Source organism: Motacilla alba, chromosome Z (genome assembly GCF_015832195.1).
Source record: "Motacilla alba alba isolate MOTALB_02 chromosome Z, Motacilla_alba_V1.0_pri, whole genome shotgun sequence".
In the NCBI taxonomy this organism is placed as follows: domain Eukaryota; kingdom Metazoa; phylum Chordata; class Aves; order Passeriformes; family Motacillidae; genus Motacilla; species Motacilla alba.
In genome coordinates this window covers 36,584,376-36,603,709 of record NC_052046.1, presented here as the reverse complement: position 1 = coordinate 36,603,709, position 19,334 = coordinate 36,584,376, and the positions used below count along the sequence as shown (strand labels likewise).

The 19,334-nt window shown below is 44.3% G+C and overlaps 1 protein-coding gene and 1 long non-coding RNA gene across 5 annotated transcripts in view; one reads left to right on the top strand and one right to left on the bottom strand.

Annotated features, from left to right (window-relative positions):
- Nucleotides 1-3,968, bottom strand: part of LOC119695917 — a 52,411-nt gene extending 48,443 nt beyond the window's left edge. For 3 of the 4 annotated variants that reach the window (XR_005255443.1, XR_005255442.1, XR_005255445.1), the window contains exon 1: nt 1,297-3,968. This is a non-coding gene — a long non-coding RNA (uncharacterized LOC119695917). The remainder of the gene's footprint in view (nt 1-1,296) is intronic. The other variant, XR_005255444.1, reaches the window with a different exon arrangement.
- A 137-nt stretch (nt 3,969-4,105) lies between these two features.
- Nucleotides 4,106-13,249, top strand: TXN (thioredoxin). The gene is made up of 5 exons (XM_038125178.1): nt 4,106-4,291; nt 9,925-10,029; nt 10,644-10,703; nt 11,523-11,588; nt 13,024-13,249. Exons 1-5 carry the CDS (start codon nt 4,268-4,270, stop codon nt 13,084-13,086), a joined length of 318 nt encoding a protein of 105 aa, XP_037981106.1. The 5' UTR covers nt 4,106-4,267; the 3' UTR covers nt 13,087-13,249.
- Nucleotides 13,250-19,334: the final 6,085 nt, after the last annotated feature.

Genomic DNA, 19,334 nt, shown 5'->3' with positions numbered 1-19,334 from the left:
CATCTGCAGTACATCAGCCTGGGAGAGAGAAAGAAGAATGTTTCCTCTGTGACTTACACTGGCATAGCACCAAGCATACCTATCCAATTATTAAACATTTATTGCACCTTTAATACATCAGTTACAAAAGCAAATCTTCCAGAAGGGCAGGCTGGAAGGAAAGCACAATTAAGGGTTGCTGCTCTGTTGCAGTGTCAGGGCCAGGTGTTAGATGCTCAATTTCCATTGTAAGACACTTGCAAATAACCTGGCTCTCCTATGGTAAAATCTGATGCTGCAATGGCTGGACTTGTTGCCTCTAGCAGCTTCCTCATTTCTGCAACTGGATGCACTATTCCTTAATGTTGGACATGACTGACCATCTGTGCCATGGCTGTAGTATTATTATCCTTGTAGCCATGCCTTTTACTGAATGACACATTTGAGTGGTCAGGAGACTTAAGAGTGGTTTTAGGAGACAGAAGTTTGTCTTAGATATGCTCATGGGAGCTTGGGAAAGTTAATCTGCAAGAATCTTAATTCAAACTAACTTGCTGGATCTAGTTTCCTGCTCTTTCTTTCCTTTTCCATTTCCTTTGTCCTTCCTTTTCTTTTTCCCCCATATTTTCATGTTTCCTCACTCTCCATTGCATGCCTATGAGAAAATGGAACACCAGCCACTATTGTGTGCCAGAGTGCAAAGCCTGCCAACAGCAGGTTTTTTGTTGGTTAACGCTTTGCAACACCACATTCAGGATGTCCAGCTGCAGACCTCCAGCCTACCTTGGGGCTGGCTCACCACTCCATGGTGTTTTCTCCACCCACCAACGTGCACTGGCACACAAAGAAGAAAAGACAAAGCAAGCCGTGAAAAGGAGATTCATGGCTCCAAAACCTTTAAACCACAGACAGGTAAACAGATTTGGAAAGCCATGTGGAGCTGGGGGGAGCATCACACCACGACCATGTGTCACAGCTCTGGCTCATTCATCCAGCACCATGATTTACCACCTGCCTCACTGGTCATCCTGTCAGGGATAACTGCTGCCCACCTTTCCTACCCTGTTCTCCCAGCAGCTCAGAAAGAACTGAAACTGTAATGTGCTCAGCCTCCCAAACCCTACTGCAGGTCTGACCCTGAGCACACCTTGAGTTCACCTCCAGCTGTGGGTGAAGCGCTTCCCTACTGCTTGCCCATGTTGCTCTCACATAAGAGGTGACAGAAATCAACACAAGCAAAGCCCAAAAATTAAAGGATGCCTTCCATCATGGGAGCCTTTTTAAAGGTGACTAAAGCACAGCAAACTGAATTCCTACCTGGATGTTTGTGATGATTGTGGCATAGCATGAGCTCTCCAAAAATACAGTCCTTTTTACTGGCCGACACCTAAGTGGTACTGATTAATTCTCTTGAGGGCGGGCACCTAACTTTAGACCTTCTGACTTCCTCTCCCACGTTTTCCACACATCCAAGGAGTGTGGCAAATATATACGTACAGGCATTTGTCCATGTCTCCAGACCTTCTCCAAGAGAAACTATCTAGGGACTCATTTTTGAAGCTTATATTGCCTTTCCACTCTGTCCCTCCTCAGGCCACATTTTCTGGCTTTCAGAAGCAAGTTAACACACCTTCCTGATTGTCTTTCAGTGCTTCCTGGTTCGCTGCCAGCCCACATTTGCAAAGAGCCATCTATTGGCCACCATCCTACCCAGTGACTCCTGCGTATGACACATCCTACAGCAGAGTGCTGAAGCACGTGATTTTCAACTTTTCCACAGTCAACTCGCATATTTTTAACATCCACTCTCTGTTAGCCTGGGGGAGAGAAGTATGTTGGATTTGTGGTTGTGAGGAAGGTGGGTGGGAGTGAGGGCACATGAGAAGCTGAGGCCCCTATGGTTGAGTGACTGTGTATATGGGACAGCTACAGCATTGTTAAGCTAAACAATGTGACATTCCATAGTTTAAAAAACAAAATACAAAAATAATAAGAAAACAGGGTGTGTTTTCTGGGGTGTAGATTTTTTTTCCTCATTTAGAGGACACACATTCCTCTGTACCATTTTTATTACGTTAAAAATTATTACTGTCATGACAGTAATTACTACAGCCTAAGAATCAAGCACAGATCACATAGATTATATAACTGTCCAGTTATTTTAGGCATTCATCCAACAATCCTACAGCAACATTTTGGACTTCAAACTGCTGTATGTCTAAGTCTGTCAAGCCAAGTGACTGTGAGCACAGCAGGAGACAAGTGGCCACATATGGCACCTGAGAAGGGACACACCTCTCCTTTGAGTTTAGAAAGGGTTTGCCCACCCACACTTGCCTTTAGAAAGCTGTTGGTTTCTAGGAATTTATTATCTGGGTGGGTTGTTCCCTGCCTTTGCTTGCACTGGCTTCTGCACGAGCCACACGATGCTTGGCTGAGGTGGGGCATTCAGGAGTTGGACTTTGAAGGTAGTCTGGGCTTCTCATTTTATCCTGCCAGGCAGCCGGTTGTAGAGCAAGGTGCCTTGGCTTATGAGGAATTCCTGCTTTCTCTTGAGCCATTGGCAGCAGCTGCACCTCCCCAAAGCAGCACAGGGCATATGTACCAGCCGTGGCATCAGCCACAGGGCACACGGACACAAGGGCAGCAGGGACCAGCTAGAGGAAGCTGGAAGAAAATATGTAAACCACCAAGCCTTCACAGTGCTGCTTCTCACCCACAGGCATCCTGGCTCCTCTAGCGATGCCACCAAAGAAAACAAGGGGATGCTTATGGCATCTAACAGGAGGGGGAAGAAGCAGGGAGAGCAGCATTCAAAGTGTTTCCAGCAGGCAAAACCGATAAGGTCTGGCAAGACCTAGACAGGAGGTGGCCTGCTGTGGTGCAAGTAAAGTTGAGCAAAGGGGACGCAACCACAGGGCCAGAAAAGAGCTTACTAGTTCTGCTGCAGTAGTATGCCACACACTTAATAAACTTCCAAAATAAAAAATTACTTACTCAGTTTCCACCACAAGTAAAGCAACATATGAGGGGACATCCTGTTGGGATGGGTTGGTACTGTATCCAAGGCAAACTATCTTTTGTTTTGTTTTCTTTTCCTTTTTAAGGAAGAAGTGTATTTTTTTATCCAGCACCTGCACTAAGTCTTCCCATCCTCTGCCCAGCTGTATTGCAGAGCAAATCTTTCACAGGCTGGTAACCCAGCTGCTAAAATTTGCAGAAATAGCCCATTCGTAACACAGCTGGCACCAATATCCCAACGCCTAACCTTTCCTGTGTCACGTGCAGTGGCAGCTGGAGTCAGCAACGCCTAGAGTCCAACATTAAACCCTACCAGCGCAACAGAAGGAGAGTAGGGCTGCGGCAGACCTGTTTTGCACTGTGGGGTGGGCAGTGGTGCAGCATGTGGTGAAACAAAGGACGTCTCCAAAACACAGAGAAATAAACAAAATAGATGGGAATTTAAAAGTTCCACCACAGAGTCCCCTCGGATGGGAAGACTAAGTTGTTCCCATGAGGAGTCTTTCTGGTCCTGGCTGAGTCCCTCCATGAGGGGAGCTGCGGGAGACGGTCAGTGTTTAACCCCGGGCAAGCACCGCTCGCCTCGCTGACCCTTCTACGCTGCAGAAGGGCCCACATCCCACAGAGAAACGGCGCCACTTCGTGCTTTGGGTGGTGGGAAGGAAAACAACAAAGGAAAAAAAAGGAAAAAGAAAAATATTCCCGTGATTTACTCATGCCTTCCAGCTTTGCAGTAGCCCCACTCAGCCCGCATTACGGGCAACACCAGCACCCTTTCCCGTAAGGCGAACAAAACGCCGCGTCAGGCAGGGCCGCTCTTCGAGAGACGCGGGGGGGGTGGGGGGGGGGGGGGGAGCCGGAGCACTTCCTGCTCATCGTTACACAGCACTTTTCCAACCTTCCTGGGCTTTCCTTTCTTCCGCTGCTGCTGCCGGCTCCCCCTGGCAGCCAGCAGGGACGCACTCTCCGCTGCGGGCGCGGCCGAGCTCGGCCCGCGGCCCTCGCCGCCTCCCCTCAGCGGGGCCCCCGCTGACCCCGGGCCCCAGCGGCGCCGTGGGCGGGGGCGCGCGGGGAGCGGCAGGAGGCGGGTCGGGCCCTGCGCATGCGCGGCGCGGCGCGGCGCTGGGCATAAAAGGACGGTCGGGGCGGCGCGGGAGGAGCGCTGGGACGGCGGGAGGCGCGGGTGGAAACTGAGCCGACTGCGGGAACGAAGCCCTTGGTTCCTTTCCTTTACGCCACCGACCCTGCTTTCCTAGCCGTCGCCGCTATGGTGAAGATCGTGGGCAGCCTGGTGAGTCCGATGGGCGAGGCGGCCATGTCCTTTCGCCGTGAGAGGGGCAGACGGCAGGACGAGCATCACTCCCCGGCAGGCAGGCGAACGGGGAGGGAGCGCCGCCGGGGGCAGCTTGGCAGGCGGGGAACAATGGTCGGGCTGCTCTGGGCTCTCGAGAGGCCTTGGCCTGCGGGAGATAGCGGGTGAGAGCCCGTGTGCTGCCCAGGCCGGCGGAGCCCGCTTCGCCCATGCGGCGGGAACGGGGGAAGCTGCGCGGAGGGCTCGGCCAGACCAGGGGAACAAATAACTGCGCGGGAGCCAGAGTGAGCCGGGGGGGGGTGATGCAGTTTCACTTATCTTAAGCTGCGTCAGGGAAGATTTAGGTTGGACATTAGGAGGAATTTCTTAAAAGACAGGGTGATTAGGCGTTGAAATTGGCTTCACAGGGAGGTGGTTGAGTCACCGTCCTCGCAGATGTTTAAAGAAGAGCTGGACGTGGCACTGAGTGCCATGGCGTGGTTGACAGTGTGGTGTTGGGTCACAGCTTGGACTCCATGATCTCGGAGGTCTTTTCCAACCTAACTGATTTTGTGATTCAGTACCTTAATTTAGCAGTCTTGATTTGCTTTATGTACTGGTAGTGTGTAGGGGACCAGGTGGCTTTCTTAGAGTTTGACCTAAGTTCTGTTGCATTTCTGGGTAGGACATCATGGAAAAGTTCATCTATTCTTCACTTGAAAGGAGCTCCTTTCCCCATACTTAAAGTCCATTCCCCATACTTAAACAGCAGGAGTTGCTGGCATAAGTAGTATTTCCCTTGTTATGGTGCTGTCTGACATATTCGCAACCCGAATGCAGTACATCATTGTTTGGATGGTTTTGTGAGTACAAACGCATCTGTGGCTCTGAGATACAAAATAGCAATAAAGCCTAGACCAACACATGGAGAATACCCTGCTGGTGATGAAATAGCATGTGGTCTTGTGCACAGCAGCTGATGTGGTTGATAGACAACAATAGAGTATTTGTTAGCTGTAACTTAGGAACCCAAGTCTCAAAAAATATTCTTCATGCAAACTTAGCAAGCTCTTCATTTCAGGAAAAATCCTGTTGGGCTAGTCTCACCTTTTTGAACTTGAAATTTAGTGCAAGTATCAGATTGATCTCACTTTGAGGCATCTGCAGGTGATGCTGTGTGGGCATCCTGTAACACCCTAAAAGTCGCTCAGCAAGGTCTTTAGCAGGGCTTACAGTTGTTCTTGTACTCTGAGTTAAACACGGGAGAAATACCATCAAGATTTTCTCAAGAGGTCAAAACAACAAAAAAGACTTTACTGGCAACTTTAGAAAATCAGAGAACTTTTGCTAAAGGTTTAGTGTAACATTCAGTCAACATAAAAAAATACTTCTCAAAGCATTAACTTAGCCCATTCAATTTAGCAAACTCTAAACCTGTTTGATTTCAAGTTGCTAAAAAAAATCTGAGAGGAGAGAATTTAAAGAAGACAAAAGACATTAAAAAGGACACAGATAGCTACTAACTGCTGGGTCTCAACGGTGTTCAGCTGATAGGAATTCCAAGAGGAGGTAGGGTCAACGCATATGCTAGCAGCATGTTTGCCCTTAAATACCCCTTGCCTCCAGCGTGCCCATGACTGGCAGACACTGGGTGTCTGGGATACCGGCTCCAGGGATGGGGGGCTGTGAGGCAGTGCACTGCCTCACCAGAGCAAGGTCTGACCTGCCTCTTGGCCTGCACATCTGCACCTCAAATTGTTTTGAGACCTCAGTCTTTCCAGTCTCTCACACATCCAAGTTTGTTTTCTAGGCTGTGCTCTTCTACAGTCAGTTCACTTTAAAAATAAAAGGCATGTCAGACCTCTCCCGCTGGACCGCAAAAATGTTGGGATCTGATACATAAATATACAAACTAACACTTGTGACCACAGCTCAAAAACTGGTGAATGGAGGAAGCTCCTGAAGAGGAACGCATTCAGGTCCTGGAGAGAGAATGGTGTGGGAAAATGCAACCTGGAATTGTTGTTCTGCTTTGTATCTCTTCCCCCTTGTCTGTTTATGGTGGCACAGAAGGGGCAAACTTTTGGCGTAAGGGTGGAGGTTTTTGTTACACGGAGGAATAGATTAAACATGGCAAGTCAAACCTGGCCCTGGAGGAGCTCTGAGATAGCTAGGCTTCCACTATCCTCCTAGCTATGGGCATTCTTTAATAGTCTGCTGTAGTTAAAGCGAACTTTGGTTATTCATTCATGAGGAGTGTGAACTCAACAGCCATGCTGACAACAGCATTTTAACGTTGGTGACACCCAGAGTATTCAAGCACAGTGCAGCTGGGATTTCTGGATTAATTCTGGTTTTCAGTAAAACAGGTTTGTAGTCTTCTCTGATACAAAGGGGAAAATCCATTCTTGCAATGTCTGCACTTCTATGAGTGAGAGCTAGGTAGAGGTGGCCCTTTTCCCTGCACACCTCTTCAGAAGCAGACTAGCTTCTGAAGAATATCTACTTTCAGGGTGATTGACTGATCCCTCTGTAGTACCTGCTATAGGTAGGAGCTGTATTGGTCGTTTTTTAGTGGCACTGAGATGAGTGGCTAGTGTAACTTGCAACAGGGTTTGAGTATGGGACATACTGCCTTTTATGGCCAAAGCTAATGGGATGTATAAACTTTAAAAGCTGGTGCTGCCAAAGCTTTCCTCTTCATTCTAGCTACCTCTCTTGTTATTTAAGTTAATGAAAATGCTGAAAAATAGAAGCTTTTGCTATAAGTGGTAATTTTAGAAGTGGCATGTGCTAGGGAGTTCAGGCTGTTGAACCTTTGCTTTGTTTATGCTAGCTTCTGTATTTGAAAAACCTCACTAAATTACATAGTAACCATTGGCAGTCAGCTGATGACTGGGCAAGTTCAAGGGTGACTTGATATGTGTTGAAAATAATGTTTACAACCAAGCTTTAATCAAACAAGCCAGATAGTGTGGACCTGTATTATCTGTTGCTGAGAGCAGCAGACACCTTTCAGCACCATCTGAAGGAGGCCAGCAGCCTCCTTTTTGAAGCACTACCTGGTGCTGGGAACCTCTGGGACACTAGAGGTTATCGTTACTAGAGCTTCTAACTTGGCTCCTGGGAACAGATGCCTCCTACCAATGTTGAAGGTACCATGCTCTTTTCTGCTGGACAACAATACAGGTAAAATGAGGTCTTGTGTGTGCTCAGAGAGGTTGTAGTTAAATATTTAAGGAGAAAAAAAAAACAACCAAACAACAGCAGTTAAAAAAACCAACCAACCAACCAAAAAAAAACCACCACCACAAAAAACAAACCAATATTGACTAGCATGCTACCTGGAGAAAATGCTGTTTAACAAAGCTGTAAGATCCTTTCAAAGCATGACAAATAGTCTTGTGATGGGAGGTTCCCCTTCTGGCAACAGAGATTATTTAATTTTTCATAAAAAAGCCTGTCACTTTACAGTTAACATGAAAGCCAACTAGTGAAGTCATCAGGACTGGTCAAGCAGCTTGTTTTTTGTTTTGCTCCTGCTACTGTCTTCCTTCCTCCAGGGAAATTAAGCTCACTAGAAAAGTTTTCAGAACTTCTCACTAGTTTGACATTTTTTAACTTACAGGGGTAACACCTTTGGACCCAGCATCTCACTTCACTGCCCTGCAACAATTTTGGCTGATAGTAGAGATGATTTGCAGGGTAACACCTGATTTGTAGTCAGGACCAAGTCACCAGTGGTGAATGGTATATGTGACCATCTGTAATTATGATGCTGTCCCACTTTCCCTTTGTTCTGTGCAATAGCAAACCTCAAGTGTGTGGCCATATGATGAACGCATTCCAAAGCTGGCTTCCTTTTACAGAATACAGTAATTATGCAGCTGGACAGGAGACTTAGGGGTTAAAATAGGATGGTCTAACTGGCAGCTGTGGGAGGTGGATTCAATAGAGTGGTGATGTTACAGTGCAGAGGTCTGAGAAGCTCTACCAAAAATCAGTATCAGGATTTCAAGGCCAAAAGGAGTGAGGCTTGACTGAGGAACTTGGGATAGAAGTACTGGGAGAGAGCAGCAAGCGGGGATTGCTGTGTACAGGGACACTAAACATTGTTGGTGGGAATCAGCGCAGGAATGCATACTATGTCAGTACAGGAGTAGGGGAACCTAGGGAGACAGGAAAACTTAACTGTTCCTATCTCTTTCAGAATGAGAGTAGGTGGTGTGGAGTGTTACTACTGGTCTTGTAGCAAAGTAGACTGTCCAAGATGCAAAGATGGATGCTGTACCTCTGAAGAGAGCTACGTGGGGAGGGGAAAAGTTAACAAGGAGATGTAATGCTGGGTGTGTTTGAAGTTACAGGAAGCTGTGAAGATTTTCACATAGGATTATGCATACATAAGAATGCTCATGAGGGATCTCTGCTTGCTTGTTAAATATATTCATGACCAGTTTGACTTTGGCTCCTCAACTGGGTGACATTCTTTAGCTTACTAGAGTCGAGCTGCAACTTACTGTGGCTGATTGCAGAAGCAGGTATGAATAAGTTAATCCTTGCACTGCAAAACCAACCCCTGTGTACATCTGGCAGTAACCATACAGCTTTCAGTCAGCTGTTGCTGACAGGATTCCAGTGCTTTGCTCCATTAAGCTGGGGGGAACTAAAGCAGCTATCTTTTGAAGTTTATACTAACAGCTCTCCTGAAGCTTGATTGCCAAGACAACAAAGTTTAAAATTATTGAAGTGGCTTGTACTTTCTTTGACATAGTATCAGAAAGTAGGTGATCAGCGCTTTCTGCTTCTGCCTGAGATTTTTGTTTGCCTTTTGCTAGGATGCAAGTAGTTATTGCTTTTAATGTTTTTGACCAGCAAAAATGAGTAATGGCATGTAAGATGTTTAGTTCCAAGAAATATTGTCCAGAGAATTTGTGTGACTAAGTGTAACACAGACTTGAAGACTCAGAATAAGTATTGGGTGTTTACTTGTGTAGTCTGTATGTGCAGCATTGCTTTGGCTAATGATGTCAAATGTTGGTTCACTTGGCAAAATAACTATCCTATGAGGTTGCTTTCAAAAACATGCTTTAGAGTAAAACACACAATATCATTTTAATGTTAGCCATTGATTGGAAAAGTCACCAGAGTGGATGACTCTACAAAGGTTTTGGTCTGTCCTTTCCAAATTCTGCAGAGGAAAGTCTGTCACAGATGAAGATCAAAATCTTACTGCCAAGACAGAAATGAGAATATGGATTATAAAATCTCTAAGGATCATATTTTGGGGATAACACAGTTGTCGAAGTTGAGCATCATAAGTAGAGAATTTCTAGCTTGTTTCCACAATTCAGTGAGTCTGACTGAGCATTGTGGTTGTTTTCTAATTGGTGAGACATGAGACATAAGACACTGACTGCTGCCTAGCACCAATGAAAACAATTCATACTGAAGCACTTAGATGATGGTACAAATCACCCAGCTAAGTGTTTAAGACTTGCCAAAATGATTAGCATGTTGGGTCTAAAAGCAAGCCAGCATTGGGATTAGTCTTGTCATTCATTTAGGAAAGGATGGGGAAATCATCAATGTGTTCAGTTTTGGTATTTGGTTGTTTTTTTGGGGTTTTTTTGTAGGTTGAATTTGAGGCAGAACTGAAATCTGCTGGTGAGAAGCTTATAGTAGTTGATTTCTCCGCCACGTGGTGTGGACCATGCAAAATGATCAAGCCCTTTTTCCACGTAAGTAGTTTTTCTGGGTTTATTTCTGCCTTAAATTGTATATAAATGTTTGTGTTGCTTGACAATAACATGGAGGAAAGTTCCTTTTGACTTATGTGACTGCCAGCATTTTCTGGAGAAGTGAGAAGTTGCAGAAGTATCTATTTTTAAGACTACCAAGTGAAATAGACTGACCATTGATATAGCTGGAAACTAATATGAGGTTTAGCTTTTGTCCTGGTGCTTACATGCATTTTTGGTACATAGAGACCTGCCAGTTGCATTACACCCTTCTGTACACGGTTAATGTTAACTTCTCCAACGGCTGTGTTACCTCCTGATAAGGCATGAGAAGCTGTAGCATCTTCTGATGATCAGCTGAAGGCTGCAAGAGAAGGCCTTTCACCTATGTCTTAGGATATTTTGTGTCTTTGTGGGGAGAACATGTTTCCACAGACTCCTCCAGAAACCTCTGCAGAGGAACAGAAATTTTTTGCTCTGCTAGTAAAATAGCTGCTTTAAGATAACAAAGCATGTTTCAATAGCAGTTTAAGCATCACCAGCCTATCAATTTATACTAAAGCATCTTTTCAGGAAGCTTTCCTGGAACACTGTTCTTTTTTTTTTCTTTCTAGAGTTTGTGTGAGAAGTATGGTGATGTGATATTCATAGAAATCGATGTGGATGATGCCCAGGTAAGGTCTGGGGTGGTCCTGAGGGAGAACAGCTAAGGACTTCCATGCAAGTGACAGACAAGAATTCAAAATGTCTTCACACATTTTGAATCAAAATCTGAAACAAAACAAGAGTTTACTTCAACTTAAAATTGAAACACAGGGATTTAGCTGGAAAGAATTTTTTTTTTTTTGCAGGGAGCACCTGAACAGAACAAACTATCTGCTGGTTATCAGCACTCTTGAAGTCCTATGGCATGTGTTGGATAACTTGGAAGCAATGACCCTTTACTTTGGGAGGGAGTGTTAATCTAAAGTCTTAAGTTGCTTTGATGCAATCTTCCTTAAACCTAGTGGGTCACAACCTACTGATCTGACTGGTCCCTCCACTGCTCTTTGCACTGTTCCCTCTTTGATTAAAAATGAAATTAGGTCTTGAATTAAGTGCAATATAATGTCTGCTGTATTGCATTTTCAACACTGTCAAATAGGTACTTGAAAAATATCACATGGAAGCCCAAGAGTTGCCATAGGGCTCTTGAGTCTTACAAGTGGATATCTGTTTTGATGCAGAAGTCTGTTTTTTCCAAATACAGAGTATGGGTTAAGGTTTTTTGCTATTGCATGAATTAAGTTTTGAAGAAGGGATCTTTAAGGCTTACTTCAGGGAGATGTTAACACTGCGCTGGTTTTGCTAGGATGAACTAGCAGAAGTTCTTTTGCTTTATCTTGAGCAGCAATGGCTTTACCCTGTCACCTAAACAGAAGTCAGCTAGAGTGGGTTCTAAATTTAACATCCTTAAGAATGCCCAGTTGAAGATGGTTTTTTATCTCTTCCAGGATGTTGCTTCACACTGTGATGTGAAGTGCATGCCAACGTTCCAGTTCTACAAGAATGGAAAGAAGGTAGGTTCTGCCTTTTTGGAACTGGAGAAGGCAAGCTAAACACTTGAAAGAAGATTGGGAATGTTAGACTACTTAGTCTGCTTTCTCTTGATTATGTCTCTACGGTACCACTAGCATTAAGACACTCCTAAGAGCAAGCAAGTTCATCTTAGTACCACAGAAAATGTAATTAGCAGTTAACTGGTGATGCAAACTGTGTTATTCACAGGTGGTGAACTGAGCTAGTTACAGGTCAATCTTACAGATAATTTCATGAGGGACAGTGGGATGAGATGTCTCTGTTAAGACTGCTGGTCTATCTGCCTAGCACCCTGCCTTTTACTTAGCCAGTGTTTGTTATCTGGATGCAGCTTGTGTTGAAGAGAAAAATGACTATAGGTGCCTATGGAATCCCGCCCAAACAGAAGTCTCTAACCTGGCTGAGGTTATATGCAACAAACTACTGTTTAGTTTATTTCACAGAAAGGCTGTATAACCTTTGAAGTCAAAGTCCTGTCCATGTTTAAGGACTGAGCAGACTTCTTTTGTCTGCTCTGCCAAGAGATGAATGAGATGGAATGCAGATTGTGCTCTGACAGCACAGTGGGCTGCCTGTGCAGGGTAGTTTGAGTAGCTCTGTGCCTGAACTTGCTGAGCTGAATGTGTTGTCTTAGGCTTTTAGTTTGCTAAGGAACCTGAAGGTAGGCTTTTCTGAAGGAAAACAGTGCTTTGAGTGTAAGTTTCATGGCCAAAGGCGATGGAATTGCACCTTGATAGTTGAGTGTCTGACTTTCAGTTCAGTATGGGGTCAGTATGAATCTTTGACAGTTCTGTTAGGGTGAACTTGTGCAACTTCACGATGTTATTGGAAGGACTGTGATTACAATGTAACAGTCAACGTGTGGCTTTTTGTATCAAGCAAGCTGTTTCATGGCCTGTAGTGTAGTGGGCTCTCTGCCTTCCATGCCTGTAGATACAGGAGGACAGAGCTGCTGTTTTTGAGACAGCAGATGAATGTTGCCTCTGTCTTTCTGCTCTGTAAGTTGAAAGAAGATCAGTTCTCACAGGAGAAGCCAGGCAGGGGGGTAGGTCATTTGGAACAGTCCTTCCAGAATTTGATTGGTATAGTCCTGAGCAACTCAAGGTGACTTTGAGCTGCCTCTGATATGTGGTGACCTTCAGACTCCCTTCAAACCTCTTTTTGAGTCTTACATAATATTGATTCAGGATTAATGGTAGTCTGGAAGGGAAGTTTGATGGTCTGTCTCAACTTTTGCATGAGTTGAATTGAGTAGGAAATAAATATGTGAACATCTGCAAAATACTCTGTTTTGAGAGTGGGGAAAAAATTTAGTTTTTAGCAATGTTGAATAGGTGTGTATGTGACTGGATGCTATGCAACTAATGTTAAGAACTGCTGAATGCAGGAGTCCTAAAAATCAATCTCCTTTTACAGGTGCAGGAGTTCTCTGGGGCCAATAAAGAGAAGCTGGAAGAGACCATTAAAAGTCTAGTCTAATCTCCAGAAATGAAGACATTGAAGTGTGGCTGCTTTGGCTAAATTACAGCCTGCAACTTTTCTACTTAAAAAAAACCATAAACAAGCTAGCTAGATTAAATGGTGCAAATTATCTTCTTGGTCCGTGTATATGAGTAAAATAAAGTATAAACTCTTCACTTTTGGATATTGCTGTGTGTTTAACAAAAAGCTTAAGAATTTCATAATGTCAGGTGCGTGTCAGGTTTTGCTGTGTTAAAAGAGTACTGTCTGTATACAAAGACTTCTCAAAGGCAACCTCATCTATTGTTGGCTTGGGATCCATGACAGTTGCTTTAGGACGAGTCTGCTGCCACCCTACTCAGATGGTAATCACATATAATGTAGTTTACAAATACCAAAAGAAGAGTTGGAGAAAAGAGGGTAGTCACTGAGTGGGACACTTCTTTCTTTCATTACATCTTTTTAGTTAAAAGATTTTTTTAAATGTTTCAAGCTGCATTTTAGAGTTCAAAGCTAAGACTTGTCCTTCCAGACTTGCTGTCTTTTTGACTTTTCAATTTGCCTTGCCATATGTGTTTTTACCTTCTGGTTCTATTAGTAAAGAAGTGTGTTTAGTCTGAGTTGGGCTGCTTTGTTCCTAGACAATAGTCTGGAACAAATGACCGAAGAAGTAAAACTTGTAATGTCTTATGGTCAAGAGAATTTTAGATTTATGTACTCTTGTAAATTTCATTTGATTGTATTGTTGCACTCTCAGAACACATTTGACACTGTGTTGGACAGTAAACTGGACTCTCTGGTCCTCCAATCTTGAATCAGTCTGTCTGGATGAATGCTGACTTGCCAGCCTTTTTATACCTGCCATTCACCTACTCTTGGCACTGTAACCAAGGGGAACAGTGTTTTTTCAACTGTATCAAAACGGCTCCATTGCTGGCTTGGACGTCCTGTACAAGAACTCAGTGAAGAAGGGAGCAGGGCTGTAGCTAGCAGTGAGTACAGCTTAGTGAGCTGTGCTGCTCACTGAGTAGCACTCATGGAAAAGCTAGACTTCCTGCTGCATATGCAGACAATGTAGCATGAATGAGCCTCTTGTCTTTGTGGTAGGAAACTCACCCATGACTCAGCCTTACACTCACTTCACAAGCATGCATGAATTTCTTGATGGCTCTGGAGGACTGGAGGCCTTGAACAGCTTAATGTACATGTTCCTAATTTAAAACAAGATTTTTCTAGTCCAAAAAGTGGCCACACCCTTTACTTGAGAGTGAGCTATCAAGGCTCTTCTGAGTTGTGATTATGCAATGAGAAGAACATGGAATATTTTCCATCTAGTTCTGGCTGTTTGACTAAGAGAAGTGCAGCTGTATGTTTGAACTGTTCAAAGGTAAATGGGAAACCACTACTCCAAGTGGTGCCATGAATAGACTTGTGAGGAGAGAATAAAATGAAGTTGTAGCAAGAATGCACTATGAACACACTATCTGCAAACAAGCTTTGCTTTTGAAAGCAGTTTCTCCATGGCCTGCTTATTCTCTTTGGGCAGTAACTGTGAACAAGAAACGTTAAAAAATTCCTTCTGAAAGTTCCAGAGGAAGTTCAGTAAGAGGCCCTGGCATTCCACTTCATCCTTAAGAAATAATATTGAAGTGTGCTGCAACATACAGTATTGTTGCTGAGGCAAGACCAGACCAGGTTGTTGCAGGGGAAAGGTGCGGTCAGTGGTGCTTTGCTGTTTGTGTGCTGAGTTTAACTTAATACTTTGTTTAGTTTTTTAATAAAATGATACTCTGCAGTAGCCTTGGACAACCCAGGTGACTGAAAATTCAAGTTGTGATTGAAAAGACCAGAGTAGCCGGAATACCTCTTGTGCCGAACCAAGGGGTGCAAAGCAGTTCTTAAAAGGGCAGTGAGTTCAGCTTCCTGTGCTGCAGTGTCTTCCCCTCCCAAGAACTGGTATGTAACCATACTGTGATGAAAATAACTTGCATAGCCTAATTTGTAAGGCTTGGCTCTTTGAGGAATATGCAGTAAGGATCTCCATGTTAGGTAAACTTTCTCTTTAAAGGAAACAACATAAGATCCTCAAATGCAAAATTATACCACAATTTGACTGTAGTTGGTCCTTGTCATTACAGGTGATGGAAAGCAAAGCCTATGCTTTGTTCTGTTTATATGTAAGGAGCCTGGGTTCCTACAAGTGCCCCTACTTGGAGGAGAGAACCCTAGTTCAGGATGGGAACTGGTTTGAATCTTTCAACAGGCAAGGACAGTGTAGGCATTTCAGTCTTTACCAAGCCTAGGTATAGCAGTTAAACATTTTGTTCTAAATGGAATAGGTATGAGTATCCTTGCTAAAGCCTAGGGCATATGCCCTCCCACAAGTAATAAGTAATGACATTTCATAGAGAGCTGGGTAGGTGCATTTTTTTGGTTTTTTTATGTGAAGTGTGAGGCCAGTATTGCTATGTGCTAGGCAACAGCACAGCATTCACTCTTTCATTAAACTCTGTGGTCTGCTTCTTACATGAACAGAATTGGCTGCTTTGATCCAATGATCTGCAAAGATGCCTGTAAAAGGGAAGTGGGTAGATAGCCAGCTAACTTGAATGTTTGGTAGACTTGATGTACATGACAGAGAAAAAATATAGAAAGGTTTCTTTTGGGAATAAGGGTTTCAGGAAGGAGTTCTTGCCCCTCAGGCAATGACTGCAGTCTGTGTCATTTGACTATGAAATAGCTGGGATCTGTCCCTTGCTGTCGAACAAGAAAAACAAGATGTTTTTGCCTGCAGGCCTGTTACATAGCTTGCTTATAATGGGCTGGCCAACAGGAAGAGAAGTACTTCCTTGAGTACAGCAATTAAAACACATAGCTAGAATAATTAAGCTTAATGAGAGAGGACTACAAGGGCCAAGGGGTCACAATGAGTGGACATGTGAACTGTGCTTGATCAAATTGCAGTGGAATAGTGACACTCCTTACCTCCATCCTGGGGTTCTGAAAGGGCTGTTGTGCACTTGAGGAAGTGTATGTCATGCACGTAAGGTGCTTAACCACCCACATGTCTCTGGTCTCTTGCAGCAGTCAACCTAACTGCAACTCCAGCTAGCCATCTACTTTCCATTCTCTCCTTGACCTGAATAAAGACTTTAATTCCCCTCTGGAATGATTCCAGTAAGAGTATTGGTAATAATTTTAATGTTTAATTTCTTAACTGTTCATACATTAAAACTAGCTGGATGTACCAAGCTGAAAAATTACATATTTCTTTTTACCAATGCCAACAAACTGGCATAGCAGCTCCTCTGTGTTGTGCTCTATTGACATACAGCTTTCAGCCACCAAAGGAATTTGCTTTAGGAACCTACTGTTGAAATCTGTGCTGGATTAACTCTGTTGTGCTAGTCTCTGGCCCTTGGTGAAGGGTGGGAAAGTCTGACCTGGTGAAGGTGTCATACAAGATGCTTTTTCTCATATGCTCTTGTTCCTTTCTTGCTACCACTGTAGTTTAGAGCTTTTATTTAAACTCAGATATCACAGAGGGCTTGGCTTTGGCCAAGTTAAGTCACCTTTGGAGCTGGCCATCACTGGGTCTATCTGATGTGGCGGCAGCTTCTGGTCCTCACCAGAAGCTGCCCCTGCAACCTCTCTAGTAACAAAACCTTGATAAGAACGTACTAGGTGAGTTTGAGAAACTTGAAAACACCTGAGGAGATAGTGGAGATGGACATCGACCTGAAATGCAGTTTTCCTTCCTACGGACCAGATTGGTAGACAGAAAAGGTAAGGGAGGCATGGGAGCTGCATGAAGTTCTATTTCTACCTGCAGCTGACAAACACGAGCTTGTGCCATGCAGATCGCCACAAGGTGGCCATGGCTATGTGTGGGTTTTATACACGTGTGTATACAGAGGCAGGCTCTGTGAATGCCTTGTGTTTCTACCTCTCTGACAGTGCTGGGCTGATGGTTGCACCTTGAGGTAATGGGCTGGAAGGGAATGCCTGGGGGAAGGTGGGCTCCTACTATCCTGGTGGCACCATCTGCCTAGCTTACAGGAATTTGTCATGGATGTAACAGAGGTATAAACAGGCTCTAGGGAGTGGTGAAGCTAAGTATTAGAAGGCATAGAAGGAGGAAGTTTTAGACTAGGCTTGGATCATCTCTCTTCTACTTGAGTAAGTCCGTGACATTTGCTCATGGAGACAATGAAGTCTGGTATTTCAGCTTTCTTTGTTTCTAGTTCCTCCATGTGGGACACCTGGGAGAGAGCAAGGACACACACCATGAACGGTACTGTATCAGTTAATCCTGCTGATAAGGGAAACACAATGGGCAGTTTTAGCACCACTCTGCATGATTGCTCGAAAGGAGGCTGAGCCCACACTGAACTAGTGATGATGGGTTGAGGACAGGGACAAGAGGCATCTCCTTACACTGTAGATAATGGCCAGCAGCGAGCTAACCTGTCTGGAGCAGATGGTGGAGGTGAACAATTAAAGTAAGGCATCATAGGAGCAAGATAAAAGCAAAGGATCAGAGGTTATGGCTTGCTTGCTCCAGTACAGGCAGAGGTGGTGACAGGTTAAAGGTTGGATTTGATCCAGCTGGGGAACAGATCTCATCTCACATAGAAATGGATGCTGTGGCTGGGCCATGGTGTGTCATGACCCCTCCTGTGGGCACTGACCCTGGAGGAACCATGAGAGAAGCTCATCAGGCACCAATGGATTCCAGAGATAGCTCCCTGTGGATTGCAACAACCCCCTTTGCAACGATTCCCAGTGCTTCCTGAGGCCACCTTTGGTGTGGCCTCAAGTTCACCATGGTGAACTCCTCAAGGATGTATCCACTATGTCCTGAGCTCAGACAAGTTATTGCCACCAGCCACAGCTTGATGTTACTTAGGAACAGGACATAAATGTTGCATATTTATTAGCCTGGAACAACTCTAGACTGGTTAATTTTGCACAGGCAAGCATAAGGTGTTAAACAGTTAAACCATTACTCTAGAAATAACTGTATGTATAAATGAAGAGCTATTTAGCCAACAAATTACAAAGCCTGTGTCTGTTTACATTTAAGATAAATTCTTCCTCTTGCTCCCAAATATTACATCCTCAATTAACCAGGATAATAAAGTCTCAAGAATCCCAGTGCCACCCTACTTACAAACTGTAACTTATGTAGTGGCACAAACATAACCATGTGGAGAAAAGCAGCAGAAAAAGACCAGAGATGAGTATCAGATAGCCACAGCTGCAAGGTGATTGAAAAACAATGACTGCACCCTGGGCAGAGCCGGCACCCTTTTCCACCTTTGCAGACAAACGCAGTGGAGAACTGCTGAACTGACCTAGCCCCAGGCAAGCCCCTGCAACACTTTCTGACAGCCAGTGGGACTACCGGAGCTCACCCCATTCCCAGCAAGCCTTTAAGATCATCTGCAGAATGATAATGTTAGAAGAGGAAGTGCCTGGCAGAGTGCTGCTCACAGTGTGCAGCTGTCAGAGGACAGGCTGGACTGCCCCAAAACTTTGAATATTTCCTTTTTATTTTCAACATGTGGAAAAATCCAGGTGTTGTTCCACAAACTTAAAACTTTGAGGACAATAAGGCTCACAGTAAGAAACTACTGCAAGACCTCCAAATAGTGCCAGACAATGAGGGATAATTGTCTTTATAATCGTCATTATTCATGTGGTGGCAGTGTTCCTGACGTGTAACAGAAAACTTGGATTTTCAGGAGGATATAGCTATATTCCCCAGAGAAGTTCAGAGGCTCAGAGGTGTGTAGTCTTGGTTCTACACAGAAAAATTATAGTTTTATGGTTAAACAGCCTTGCAAAATCAACTGCTATTTATGAAGCATAAAATCTGCACACAGCAAGGGGAATGTACAGATCAGGATTTTAGGAGGAAGCAGGCTGAGCCAGGATTGTTCTAACTGACAAATCTTTCTGCAACTCTGACCAAGGGACAGGAACTCCATGCGGCTGTTCTTAGTTCATTTCCTAATCACCACTTCACTTGAAACAAGAGATCATTAATTCACTGGATTTAATTCAGTATTTTAGGAATTGTAAGCCCTCTGAAAATTCCTCAACAAAGAGCTACCACACAACAGCACACCTCTACTCAGTGCATCTGAAGCCTACTGACAAGAAGTTCCCTTTTTTGGTTTACCACTTTATGTGATGTGCAATGGTATTAGTCCACAGATCCTCCTCAGTGGCCAATGTAAAACCACAGCACTGATGCTTAC